The sequence below is a fragment of the Hypanus sabinus genome, chromosome 12, assembly GCF_030144855.1.
Source record: "Hypanus sabinus isolate sHypSab1 chromosome 12, sHypSab1.hap1, whole genome shotgun sequence".
Taxonomy (NCBI): Eukaryota; Metazoa; Chordata; class Chondrichthyes; order Myliobatiformes; family Dasyatidae; genus Hypanus; species Hypanus sabinus.
This window is the reverse complement of record NC_082717.1, coordinates 110,178,370-110,191,929: the sequence shown is the minus strand read 5'-3', so window position 1 is coordinate 110,191,929 and position 13,560 is coordinate 110,178,370. Positions and strand designations below refer to the sequence as shown.

The window sequence follows — 13,560 nt, the reverse complement described above, 5'->3', positions numbered from 1 at the left end:
ATGTGAGCATTATAAAGATAAGTTAATACCAATGAGGATGAGAGGGGATCTGATTGAAACATAAGATTATTAAGGGATTGGACACGCTGGAGGCAGGAAGCATGTTCCCACTGATGGGTGAGTCCAGAACTAGAGGCCACAGTTTAGGAATAAGGGGTAGGCCATTTAGAACAGAGATGCGGAAAAACTTTTTCACCCAGAGAGTGGTGGATATGTGGAATGCTCTGCCCCAGAAGGCAGTGGAGGCCAAGTCACTGGATGCATTCAAGAGAGAGTTAGATAGAGCTCGTACAGACAGCGGGGTCAAGGGATATGGGGAGAGGGCAGGAACGGGGTACTGATTGTGTATGATCAGCCATGATCACAGTGAATGGCTGTGCTGGCTAGAAGGGCCGAACGGCCTACTCCTGCACCAATTGTCTATAATGGTAATATAGCAATACTCCCACTACGGAAAGCTGTTTGTAAAGTGAGGTTGTTTCCAGGGTTGTGGGGCTCCTTCTGCCCGGTACGTATGCGTGTGTCTAAACGATTTAGTAGGTCGATCTCGCCTTTCACTAAGGCCGAGGTAGGGGATCTTGGGCTTAAAAAGATTAGCGACCACTAGAGTACAGAATAGCACAATACAGGAACCCCGAACCCCTTATTCACACTACACGAAACTCACCTGAACTTGGCCTGCTGTCGGCCTCCAGTTGCTCTGAGGACGCCTTGCTGACGTCCAGTTTCAGCTCATTAATTTGTCGGTCCAGGTGCTGCAGGTGAACCTTCAACCCAACATCTTGTTTTCGTAGGTGTGACTGGAAAGCAAATGAGGACTGGTTACTAGGGAAAAAAAACACACAAATGCAAGTTAACGAGATTCATAGCTTCGTATTCTGCTAGGAAATAAAAAGTTTTATAAATATCTCTCATCTTTCTTTTGGGCAGCTACTTGCACGGGAACAGGCCCTTCCAGCTAATGAGCCTGCCGTTTACGTGACCAACTAGCCTACTAACCGGGAATTGCTTGGGCCGTAGTCCCAGGAGGAAACACACATGGCCACAGGGAGATTACGGACAGCCGCTGGGATCGAAAGCGGGTTGCTGGCAGCGCTGTAATAGCGTTCCACTAATGGCCGCCGCGCTGCGCTTCCTGCAAATTTGAGAACCGGGGCTGCTCAAGGGGGACCACCCAGGTTAAAGTCCAGAGCTCCTCACCCAGCGGCAACAAGTTCAAGGTCAAGTGCTTATTTTACACGTGAGATCGTGTTGTAACCCGGCGAAGGGTCCGTGGAGATCACAACGATCTCTGGAAGCGAAAGAGCAGGCTCAAGGGTTGGGTAATCAAGTTTATCATCAGACGCATTAGTACATAGGGTGATGAACCCGTGGGCTGGCTGTGCAGGCCTAATCACTGAGCGTATTTAAAGCAAAGGTTGACAGGTTCTCGATTAATCGGGGTGTCACAGTGAGAAGGCAGGAGAACGGGGTTGAGAGGAATAGCCAAACAGCCATGATGGAATGACAGAGCAGACTCAATGGGCCGAATGGCCTAATTCTGCTCTGTCTTATGGTCTTACTGGTACAGATACAATTCCAACATTTCCACCATCTCGTGTCAATGAAAGTCCTCCTTGCCTGTAACACTGCAAGCAGCTTGTCATCTTCTTTCACCTCACCGAACTCGCGCACGTGACAATAAAGCTTTTCTTGACCACTCTTTCTCTGGCAGTTTGCAAACAAGAATTTAAAGGGTGCAGCTTGAAGCAGACCGGTTACTGAATACCCACCTTCCTTGTTGTGAATGAATGAGTGGTCTCACTGTAGTCAAGGGAGATTATTGTTTCAGAAATATTAACTGTTATCAATCTCTTTCCCCAGATGAAACTACTCAATGAGATGGAAAACAAGAGATGGAGTTACCCCTTAGAATGACAGACTGTGAAGTGATTTATCCTCACATGTCTTGTTTATAGTTTTCCAATGACCCCAGTCCACTCTGGGAACTGAGTAATGCACTGCCAGAGCGTCCCAGTCTAGACGGTCCTGATTAATGGCTCTGGGTCACAGAAACTGTCCTGAAGATATACAACGGTCATCGATAATTTAGAACATCACTACGATCTCATTTCAACCATTTCCAGAAAAACAAAGGCATTAATCATGATTACCTGAGGAGAGGATTCAGCTTCCTCCAATTACAGCTTCAGAAAGGGGGTGGGGTGGGGTGGAGAGGGGGAGAGAGGGCAGGTGCGAGGGGATAGAGTGGAGGAGGCAGAGAGGAGGCAAAGAAAAGGGGAAGCCCAATGAAGAGCAAAGGGAGAGAGGGAGGGACAGGGAAGGGGGAGAGATGGAGGGAAAGTGAAGGGGGTGAGTGAGAGGGAGGATGGAGTGAAAGAGGAAGAAAGAGAAAAGTTAGGGTGTAAAAATTAGGAAATGAAGCAACAAGACACATTTGTAAACAAACACAGGGAAGACAACTTTCATATTTTCATACAAAATGAGGCAATTCAGCCCATCGTTCTCTGCTGGCCATGAAAGCAATCCTATTCCCCATGAAGCTCCAGACACGCATCGCACTGGGGACAATGCACCGTGACCGAAAAAGCTTTGACTGAATCTTTGGCATGTGGGAGGGATTGGCAGCCCCCCCCAGACAAAACCGCAGTACCCAGGCAGCCATGGGGAAAATGTGCAAACTCCAAATAGACAGCAGACAACGGTCAAACGTTTCCATGACATCAAGTCATAGAGTTACACAGCATGGAAACAGGCCATTTGGCCCAACTTGATGGTGCACTCCAAGTTTCATATCACCAGCATCTGCCAGCTCTTCAGTCAAACAGTCTAATTAGCTTAAGGAGGTTTGTGGAAAGAGTCCAGCAAAATGTACAGCGGAGAGCTGGCTGCATCGCCGTCTGGAATACAGGTGCCAACGCACAGGATCTGGAAGAGTTCTGGAAGGATAGAGACCCATTCAGCTCCACCATGGGCACAGGCCTCCCACTAAGAACAAAAGGCAGTGCCAGCGTCGGTCTTAAAGCACCCTCACCATTGTGTTTCTATCAAATGGGAGGAGGCCCCCGAACCCTCCCACCTTTACAAACTTCTCTTTAATGTTGGAATCGAACCCACGTCCGGCGGCAGCTTGTTCCACAACTCTCTGAGTGAAGGAGATCTCCCTCTGGTTCCCCTTAAACATTTCACCCTTCAAATCTACTTCTAGTCTCACCCCACCTCAGCTGAGAATGCCTGCTGATATTCACTCTGTACCCTTCAGAATTGTGTTTACCTCCCATGAAGTCTCCTCTCATTCTTCCACACGTCAAGGAGTAAAGTCCTGACCCAGTCAACCTTTCCCTGTAACTCAGGTGCTCAACATCTTTGTGAATTTTGTCTGCAAGCCTCAACCTTATTGACCTCTCTCCTTCAGGTAGGTGACCAGAACAACAAACAGCACTTGTTAATGAGAAATACTTCTCTGTTTAACTGGCAATTCAGCCCCACCACCACCAGATTTGAAAAGTTCCACAAGTTTTTCCACAATATTTGGGAAGTTTATGGACAAATACTGGAATAACCAAGTTCTCCTACTCCTGTGCTTCTGTTGGATCAGTATCAGGGGGTATCCGTGGTCCCTCAGAACCAGGGGTAGAGAGGGTCTCCGAGAGTGGGATGGGGGGCACACTCCTGAACACTGATGACTCACTGAGCACCTCCCAATAAGAAGTGTACATGCACTCCCCCTCCCACCTTCCTGTCCAGTCCTGATGAAGGGTCTTGGCCCAAACCGTCGACTGCTCATTTCCCTCTATAGATGCTGCCTGACCTGCTGAGTTCTGCCAGCAAGCGCTTTGGGTTGTAGATGCACAAACTTGGGGTCCAGCCCCCCGAGCGAATACCTCCCTGACCCGGCAGAAGATGTCCACGCAGGAGAACAAACCAAGGGGGAAAAGGGGGCCCGGTCCCGAGCCCGAGTGTCAGCATCTCAGAGAATCTGTCCTGGGACCAACACATCGACGCAACCACAAAGGAGAAAGGCCAGCCTCTGTAGTTGACTTGGAGCTCGTGCCGATTTCTACAAGTGTGTGTACCATGGAGAGCATTCTGGCCAATGGCAGCACAGTTTAGAATGGAGGCCCCAGTGTAGAAATGGAAAGGGTTGTAAACCCAGCCAGCCGCCCACCAATCAAAAGGCAGTGCCTCAAGGTGGCATGTGTCACTAACAACCCTCGCCATTTGGCCGTGTCCTATTCTCAATATCATCACTGGGGGGGAGGTACAGGAGCCTAAAGGTGAACACTCAACGTTTCAGGAACAGATTCTGAATGGCTCTTAGATCCCTGAACACCACCTCACGTTTCACTCTCTCGTTGTGCACCTTGTTATATTCTTACAGTAATTTATACGATATTTCACGTCTTGCACTGTACTGCAGCGGTGAAACAACTTTCCGCGGCAAATGCTGGCAATATTAAACACGGTTCTGGTTCATCCTGGAAGTGTTCTGTTATCTGGAACCTGTCAGCCCAGGTTAGGCACAGTGAGTCAGATAGATTTGCCTGGAAGGCAATTGTTCGCTGTCTACCTTTAATTAACAGGTAGAGTCAACGTTTCCCTCCTCTTCAATGCCCCATTCTTCTCTGAGGATTTCCATTTCCTAAACATTTTTATCTTATCTTTTCTGTCCATCAGTAAAACAATCTCTTAAATCCAGATGCTTTGAAATATTTCACACATTCCCTCCACCCCTCCTCCAACTTGGATGACTTCCAAATAAGGAGAGGCTACACTACCAAAGGTCCTCGCGCTCTCTCTCTCTCACAGCCTTGGAGAGGCCCTTCAGCCCATCAAGACTGAATGCCAGCCATCTGCTCACTCTTGGAATATTGTGTTCCCTTCTGATTGATTCGTTATAGAAAGGATGTGGAAGTGCCAAGGAGATTTACCAGGGTACTGCCTGCATTCCAGACCATGCCTGATGGGGATAGGTTGTGAGAGCTAGGGCTTCTCTCTTTGGAGTGGAGGAGGAGAAGTGACTTGATAGAGCTGTACAAGATGACAAGTGTCAGAATGAGCGGACAGCCAGTGACTTTTCCCCTGGGGGGGCATAATTTTAAAGAGATTGGAGGAAAGTATAAGGAGGATATCAGAGGTAGGGTTGTTGACACAGAGAGTGGTGAGTGTGTGGGATGCCCTGCCAGGGGACGTGGACGTGGTAGAGGCAGCTACACTAGGGACAATTAGTAACCTTTTAGATAGGCACATAGATGACAGAAAAATGGAGGACTATGTGGATGGGAGGATTGGTTTAACAGGTAAGCACAATATCTTGGGCCGAAGGGCCTGTACTGTGCTGGAGTGTTCTACGTATAAGCATATAACAATTACAGCACGGAAACAGGCCATCTCAGCCCTTCTAGTCTGTGCCAAACGCTTACTCTCACCGAGTCCCACTGGCCCGCATTCAGCCCATAACCCTCCATTCCTTTCCTGTCCATATACCTATCCAATTTTACTTTAAATGACAATACCGAACCTGCCTCTACCACTTCTACTAGAAGCTCGTTCCACACAGCTACCACTTTCTGAGTAAAGAAATTCCCCCTCGTGTTACCCCTAAACTTTTGCCCCCTAACTCTCAACTCATGTCCTCTTGTTTGAATCTCCCCTACCCTCAATGGAAAAAGCCTATCCATGTCAACTCTATCCCCCTCATCATTTTAAATACCTCTATCAAGTCCCCCCTCAACCTTCTACACTCCAAAGAATAAAGACGTAACTTGTTCAACCTTTCCCTGTATCTCAGGTGCCGAAACCCAGGTAACATTCTAGTAAATCTTCTCTGTACTCTCTCTACTTTGTTGACATCTTTCCTATAATTCAGTGACCAGAACTGCACACAATAATCCAAATTCGACCTTACCAATGCCTTGTACAATTTTAACATTACATCCCAACTCCTGTACTCAATGCTCTGATTTATAAAGGCCAGCATTCCAAAAGCCCTCTTCACCACCCTATCTACATGAGACTCCACCTTCGGGGAACTACGCACACTGATCCTACACAGATGTCATTTTATCCTCCACACATCCCCATTAATTTCCCCATCCACACTAGGGGCAACTTACAGTGACCTACTCACCCACCAATTTCCCAGGCTTTGGGATGTGGGAGGAATATTGACGATGCGAAGGAAAACCGTGCGGTCGGTCATAGGAAGAATGTGCAAACTCCCCTCAGACTGCACCAGAGGTCAGAGTGGAACCCCGGATATTGTGCGTCGGCTGCTCTACCAGCTGAACCAAGACAAGGCCTGACCCCCTCCCTGGAGCACCTGAGCGACAAAACAAATAGAGGTGGATGGTAGAGGGTGCTCCCTCTCATCCCATCCTATTTTTAAATCAGTCGCTCGGCATAACAAAAATTCATTTTCAGAATCTCATTTTTGTGTGAGATGTCTCGGACAGCAACGAGGAGGCGTACAGGAGCGAGACCAATCAGCTGCCTGAGTGGTGTTGCAACAACCTTGCACTCAAGGTCGGTAAGACTGAGGAATTGAACGTGGAGTCGGGAGAAGGCACAGTTCAGGTCAGCAGCTCAGATGATCCGTCCTGGGCCCAGCATATTGATGCAACCACAAGATAGGCACACTAGACCTCATTAGGAGTTTGAGGAAATTTGGTTCTGTCACGGAAGATTCTTGAAGATGTTAATGTTGATGAACTTGAGGACCCAACTTACAGGGAGAAGTTGAGGCTTGGGTAGGAGAATGAGGGGAGATCTAATCGAGGTTTGCCTATTTACAAGAGGTATGAGTAGGGTAAGTACATGCAAGCATTTTTCCCCTCAGTTTGAATGAGACCAAAGTAGAGGTCACAGGTTTAGAGTAAAAGGCTAAACTACCTCACTATTCCTTTCTTTTCCACAGATTCTTTATTCTGTGGTTTCTGGTAAGTTTATGTCTTGTTAGGTACTGCTAACACTAAACAAATGTCCTGCAATACAAGAATGTGATTATGAACCTGATTTTGATTCTTGACTCTGGTGTCAACAAAAACACACTATCATAGTGACCCATTCTGATTACAATTTTTTTTAAAAATCACAAGGCACCATCAGTTTTTAAGATCTTTAAACATGGATGTTGGAAAATTCGAAGGCTACGTGAGAGGGTCAGGTTAGATTAAACGGTACTGTGCTCTACTATTCTGTCTCTGTTCCACCATTTGATCCACTCTCTAACTTTTCCCTCCTCCACTTTTCTATCATCCACATGCTTATCCAGGAGCCTTTTAGATGTCCCTAATGCAACTGCCTCCACGACCAGCATCCCACACACCCACCATTCTCTGTGGGAAGAATTTGCCACTGACACCACCCCCGCCCCCGTATTTTCCTTCAATCACCATAAAGTTATGTCTCCTGTTGTTAGCCATTTCCGCTCTGGGAAAAGTTGATCAATGCCTTTTATCATCTTGTACATTTACCCCAGTGAGCGCACTTGGACAACTCCTGGTTCGCTAACAAGGTGGTCACAATATCTTTTATACCCACCCTTGGAAGCTGATGCAGGTCCCATACAGTGCAATTAGGGATTGGATCTCCCAGCCTACCTCATTCTAACTGGTTGCATTACTGCCTGGATCGGAAAAGCTGCCAAGGTTTGAAAACTCAGCCAGCTCCATCGTGGGCACTAGTCCCTCCAGCATCCAGGACCCCTTCAAAAGGCAGCAGCCATCATTAAGGACCCCATCACCCAGGACACGCCCTCTTCTCAGTGATACCACCAAGGGAGGTACAGGAGTCTGAAGACACTCACTTAACATTTCAGGAACAGTTTCCTATCCACTGCTATCAAATTTCAGATGTAATTATCTATATATATATATAGCCCTGTAATGCTATTGCAAAACAACTGATTTCCCAGTATGTGTTAGTGATATTAAACCTGATTCTGAGCATTTGCCTGCTTTGAACTTCCTCACCAAGAAATTGGAAGGTGATGGAATTGGGAGTGGTCTACTATTGTCACATGTACTGAGGTAGTGGAAGGCTCATTACACAGTACATTGAGGTGGAGCAAAGTAAGACAGTGACGTTACGAGTAAGTGCGGAGCAGACAGTAATGTGCTAGGTCACAACGCGGTAGATTGTAAGGTCAAGAGTCCATCTTATCATACACAGGGACATTCAATTCTCAGAGTAGAAGCCTGGTGGGCCATGCTTTCAGGGTTTTGTACCTTCTGCTTGATGGAGGGGGCAAGAGAAGAGAGAATGTACAGTTTTTCACTGTACTCTCTGTACATGTGACAATGAAAATGACCAACCAATTTGCAATTTGGATTTAAAGGCAATGTAATGTTTTACAAGACGGGTGATCATAAAACCAGGGTCCAACTCCTGCTGTTGCCTGTAACTGGTCTGTATGTTCATGGATATCCCTGAGTCCCCTAGTTTCTTCTCACGTTCGTACGGCAGCCGTACGGGTTCAGGTTAGTGAGTTGTGTCCTTGCTATGTTGGTGCTGGAAGCATGGTGGCACTTGCAGGCTGTGTTAGTCATCGCCACAAACAACAAATATCACTGTGTGTTTCAATGTCCATGTGACCATCTGCCTAATCTTTATTATTTGGAGTTCAAAAGAAAAAGGGGGGGGGGGAGCTTAAAACATCAATCGGTACGACAGTGGAGTAGACCTTTCGGCCCACATTAACTATGCTGTCATGATGCCTGATCAAAACATACAACTACCTTAGGGGGTATGACCAGGTTAGATGGCAAGATGTTTCCAGTGTGGGAGAACCTCCAACAAGGGCACATGGTTAGAAAATCAGGGGCCAGTCATTTAAAACTGGGCCATTTAGGAACTTCTCAGAGGTTGTTGAGCCCCTCAAATCTTCTGCCCTAGATGACTGTGGGTATACTATTGGAGGTATTTATAGAAATGTCTGATACCAGAGGGAATTGACTGAAGGTGAGAGGAGCCGGTTCAAAGGGGATGTGATGGGTAAATTGCTTGGAATGTGCTGCCTGGTTTGGTAGTAAACGCTTTTAAGAAACTTTTAGATAGGCTCATGAATATCCCTACTCGCGATGGAAGGATATGGACATTGTGTACAAGGGATTAGTTTTTGTTTTTTTTTTAGGTGGGTCAGTACAAAGTCGTGGGCTGAAGGGCCTGTTCCTGTGTAAGAAAGGGACAAACAGTCTTTACTTTGAAAGATCCTGGAGTGGAGGCTGAAGGAAAACTGGCACAGATCAGGAGACGAGAGTAGTTGCTATTGAATGGAGGGATAAGTTTGATGTCCCTTAGGAAGTTTGCACCTACAAGCCAGGCTCAACCCTGGGCCCAACAATCGTTGTGGAAACAGCTGTACCTCGTGAGGGGTTTGAGGAGATGAGGTATGTGACCAGAGGATACAGGTGTACCACAGAGAACCATCGCCCTCTGGCATGGGGCTCCATCTCAGGCACCACCCTTCCGGCCATCAAGGCCATAAAAGATGGCATCTATCTTTTGGGACACCTCCTTTATCCATTCCTACCAAAGGGGAGAAGGTACAAGAGCCCAAAAGACCCACACTCAACATTTTAGGAACAGCTTCTTCCCATGTGCCATCAGGCTTCTGAACGGACAGTGAACACTGGCAGGCCTTTCCCCTTCACACTCTGTACACCTACTTTATGCTTTTAATTTATTTGATGTAATTTATGGTGATTTATTTTCTGTAGCGCACTGTTCTACTACAAAACAAATTTCGCGACCTGCCGCGGTGACAATACAGCTGACAGTGATTCTCTTTAGCGGGGGACTGGAGGAGAGCCACATAAGAAGCATCTCTCAAGGAAGTGTTGGCATTTACTGGGGAAACCTCAGTGAGAAGGCTGAGGGAGGGGATGGGGGCCGGTGGAATGCGCATTTGCGGAGGATGAACATGAGACATGACACGGGGGTAGAATTAGGCTACACGGCCCATCGAGTCCACTGCAGCATTCCATCCTGGTCGATTTATTATCTCCCTCGTCCAATTCTCCTGCAACCTTTGACGCCAGAACCGAGCAGCCTCTGCTTAAAACATATCCATTGACTCGGCCTCCAACAGCCGCCTTTGGCAATGAATTCCACAGATTCACCTCTGGCTGAAGGAATTTCTCATCTGTTATAAATGAATGTACCTCTGCTCCTAGACTCCTGCACTCTAACTAGGCCTTTATTCCATAGGTTTCCGTGATCTCATGCGGAACAAGGAGACAGACGGGTCGGGGCGACCCGCCGAGCATTCACACCCAGCTAATGAACTGTTGACGGGTTGGGTGCGTTAGCGCGGATGTGGATTGAGTCTCGCCAGACTATTCAATCGCCGAGTGACCGAGAGCTACTAAACTTAAGGCGTTTTGTACGTTAAAACTTTTAATCTCGTGAACGTGTTCACTACCAAGGGAAGAGTGAAGAGAAATCACTTCAGAACAGCCGGAAAGGTGGGATTCACTGCCAGAGATGGCCGTGGAGGTCGTCATTGGCTATATTTTAAAGCCAACGTCGACAGGTTCTTAAAAACACAAAATGCTGACGGAACTCAGCAGACCAGACAGCATCGATGAAGGGTTTCGGCCCGAAACGTCGTCACTACCTCCTCCCATAGATGCTGTCTGGCCTGCTGAGTTCTGCCAGCATTTTGTGTTTTTATTTATCTCCAGCATCTGCAGATTCACTCGTGTCGATAGGTTCTTAATTAGTCAGGGCGTCACGGGGAGAAGGGATAATAAATGATGGAATAGCAGAGAGTCGATGGACCGAATGGCTTATTTCTGCTCCTATGCCTTATGGTGAGATTCCGACACACAAAAGTGACTAATCGATAATCTGCGGATGTCATGCGAGTTTTTATAAATCCTGGCACTCCAGTCTGAGGTATAGAGCCACAGGATAGTACAGCGCAAAACAGGCCTTTCAGCCCATCTTAGTCCGTGCTGAACTGTTATTTTTCCTGGTCCCATCGACCTGCATCCATGTGCCTGTCCAAATTCCTCTTAAATGTTACCCCGTGTCCATCGCTAGTGCTGGCAGCTCGTTCCACACACTCTCTGATGGAGGAATACCCCTCATGCTCCCCTTAATTATTGCATTCAAACACTGAAATTCCCATCCTGAATCAGACGCGAAATTCACTTTTATCACCAGTACCTTCCGAGCATATAACGCAGAAACACAGAGGTGAAAGGGTTAAAGTTCCTGGACAGACATTAAACGATAGAAAGACTTGCATTGTGTTAGCACTTTTCAACCTCTCCGCGGGCAAAACCCCTGTTGAAGCCGTGGTCACTTTGAAGTGCGCGGGTCTGCTCGGTCTGGGAGCTATCAGAGCACCTCGGCAAATGGGGGTTAAAAATTCGCTGGCAGCGTCTTTAAAACTGATCAAAGTAGTTTCGACGGGCGCTGTATACGTTTAACAATGTATGGTTGACACATTTAGCAATAAGATTTGAGTTAAATATACAAGAAATTGAGACAAATATACTTTGTATAACTGTATGCCACAGAAGTGCTGTAACGAGGGCTGTTGCTCCGGAGTGACGGGAGGGTGAGGGGGAGATCTGATAGACTATTTTCCCCGGGGTTGAAACGCCTAATTCCAGGCAGCTTGCATTTAAGATGAGCGGGGCTCATTTTAAAGGAGATGCGAGGGGCGAGTTTCACTTTACAGAGAGCGGAATGCGCTGCCGAAGTGGCGGAAGAGGCAAACACGTTAAAGATTTTCAAGATACTTTTGGATAAACACACGAAAGTGAGAAAAATGTACGTAGCGTAGGAAGAGATGAGGTTAATTGACCGTTTGAGGACTAGATTAATTGGTTCGTTACATCATTGTGGGCCGAATGGACTGCTCCGGCTCTTCTCCTTTTAACAAACTTTATGGAGAAACATCTCTCACAAGTTTGTTCGCGGTGTATGAAGTAAAAGCGAAACGTTTGAAGGGCACTTTTATGTAAACTCCTGCAACTCCTATATAAATACTAACGCGTCGAACCGCTCTAGATACGAATTTTCAGAGCCGCCTCTGCGTGGGAGGACCATTTTAAGCTGGAAAAGGGGTCCTTACCAATTGTTCCTTCAAGGCGCTGAGGGTGGCTTCCAGCCGCTGTTCCTCGGCGCCTACCTGCGCCGGGGCAGCCTCGGTCCCCAGCGCCCTCATGACCAGCTCCCTCTGCCGCTCCTTCAGAAGCTCGAGTTCCTGCAGACCTGCCGCGGCTGCCTGGAGCCTCTCGCCGACTCTGCCGCGATCCGAGGCGGCCCAAGGCGGAGGGGCGAGCCGGCGCTCTCTGTTTAGCATCCCGACGGAGAGAAGGAGGGGTGGGGAGCGGACCTCCGATTCAGCCGATCTGGAGACGGGAGAACAAAAAGATGCACTTAACTCTTCAGAGTCCTGGCTGTAGAGTGAGAGGGGGAAGATCACCTGCTTGAAACGGTCTCTGCAATCGTCCCTGCCCTCCCAGTCTCAATTGGCGAGGCCGGATTCACACCCCCAGCGTCATCAGGCGCTGGGATCGGCCTCGGCTCTCCCGAGCTGGGTTGGCAAACAGTTCCAACACAGAACTGTACAGAACAAGGTCAGCCGCTTCGGCCCATCCCGCCTTGTGCCGACCCTGATGCAGATGAAACTTTAAAGCGGAGCTTAATGGGTCACATCGGAAGTTACAGACCCTTCGGCCCACGACGTCGTGCCGACCTTTCACCCTACTCTAAAATCAATCTAACCCTTCCCTCCTACACAACCCTCAATATTTTCTATCAACCATGTGCCTATTTAAGAGTTTATTTAAAAACCCGCTAATATATCGAGCTCCAGCGCGGTTCCCCGGCTCAGCGTTCAGCGTACCCACCACTCTCCGGCACCCCTAAACTTTCCTCCAGTCACCCTGTGACAAAGTCTCTGCCTATCCACTCCATCTATGCCTCTTTTTAACATGTACTCCTCTCTTCCTCTGTCTCTCCAAAGTGAAGCGTCCTAGCTCTATCTACCGACTTTCGGACACGCTGTCCTTTTCAGGTAAATCCCCTCTGCACCCTCTCCACGTCCTTCTGACAATGCAGGGCATTGTTACAGGGCATTAAAGGTTACAGGGAGGAGGCAGGAGAGGGGTAAAAAAAAGACTGTCGATTGCTTAATGTCGTATCCCGAAGAACAAAGTAATTGTTACTTCAGATTCAATACAGTACAAAAAAACCAAAACAATAATAACAAAACCACCAGAAATATATAAGGAAGTTTATATACACAGATTTATGGTTTGATGGTCTTTTTTTTAAAATGGGTTGTTGTGGGTTTCCGATTTGTGACTGTCTGTAAGAAGATAAATCTCAGTGTTGTATATAGTATACCTACTGTGATAATAAATGTTCTTTGTACTTCGATGGTGGGTAGGCTGGTGCTGGTGATACATTGGGCAGTTTTGAGCACCCGTTGTACAGCCCCCCTGTCCACCACATGGATGTGCAGACTGTAGAATGATGTGAGCAGAGATGTGCAGACTGCAGAATGATGTGAGCAGAGATGTGCAGAATGTAGAATGA

The 13,560-nt window shown here is 47.5% G+C and overlaps 1 protein-coding gene across 2 annotated transcripts in view; it reads right to left on the bottom strand.

The window, feature by feature from the left end:
• Window positions 1-12,476, bottom strand: part of LOC132403290 (dapper homolog 2-like) — a 29,859-nt gene extending 17,383 nt beyond the window's left edge. Inside the window, exons 1-2 of one of the 2 annotated variants that reach the window (XM_059986732.1) lie at window positions 12,089-12,476; window positions 668-800 (exon numbers count right to left, since the gene is read on the bottom strand). In XM_059986732.1, the coding sequence (XP_059842715.1) occupies window positions 668-800; window positions 12,089-12,319 (364 nt within the window). In that variant the 5' untranslated portion in view covers window positions 12,320-12,476. Of the gene's footprint in view, window positions 1-667; window positions 801-999; window positions 1,182-12,088 lie in introns of those variants that run through there. The other variant, XM_059986733.1, reaches the window with a different exon arrangement.
• Between the last annotated feature and the right edge of the window lie 1,084 nt (window positions 12,477-13,560).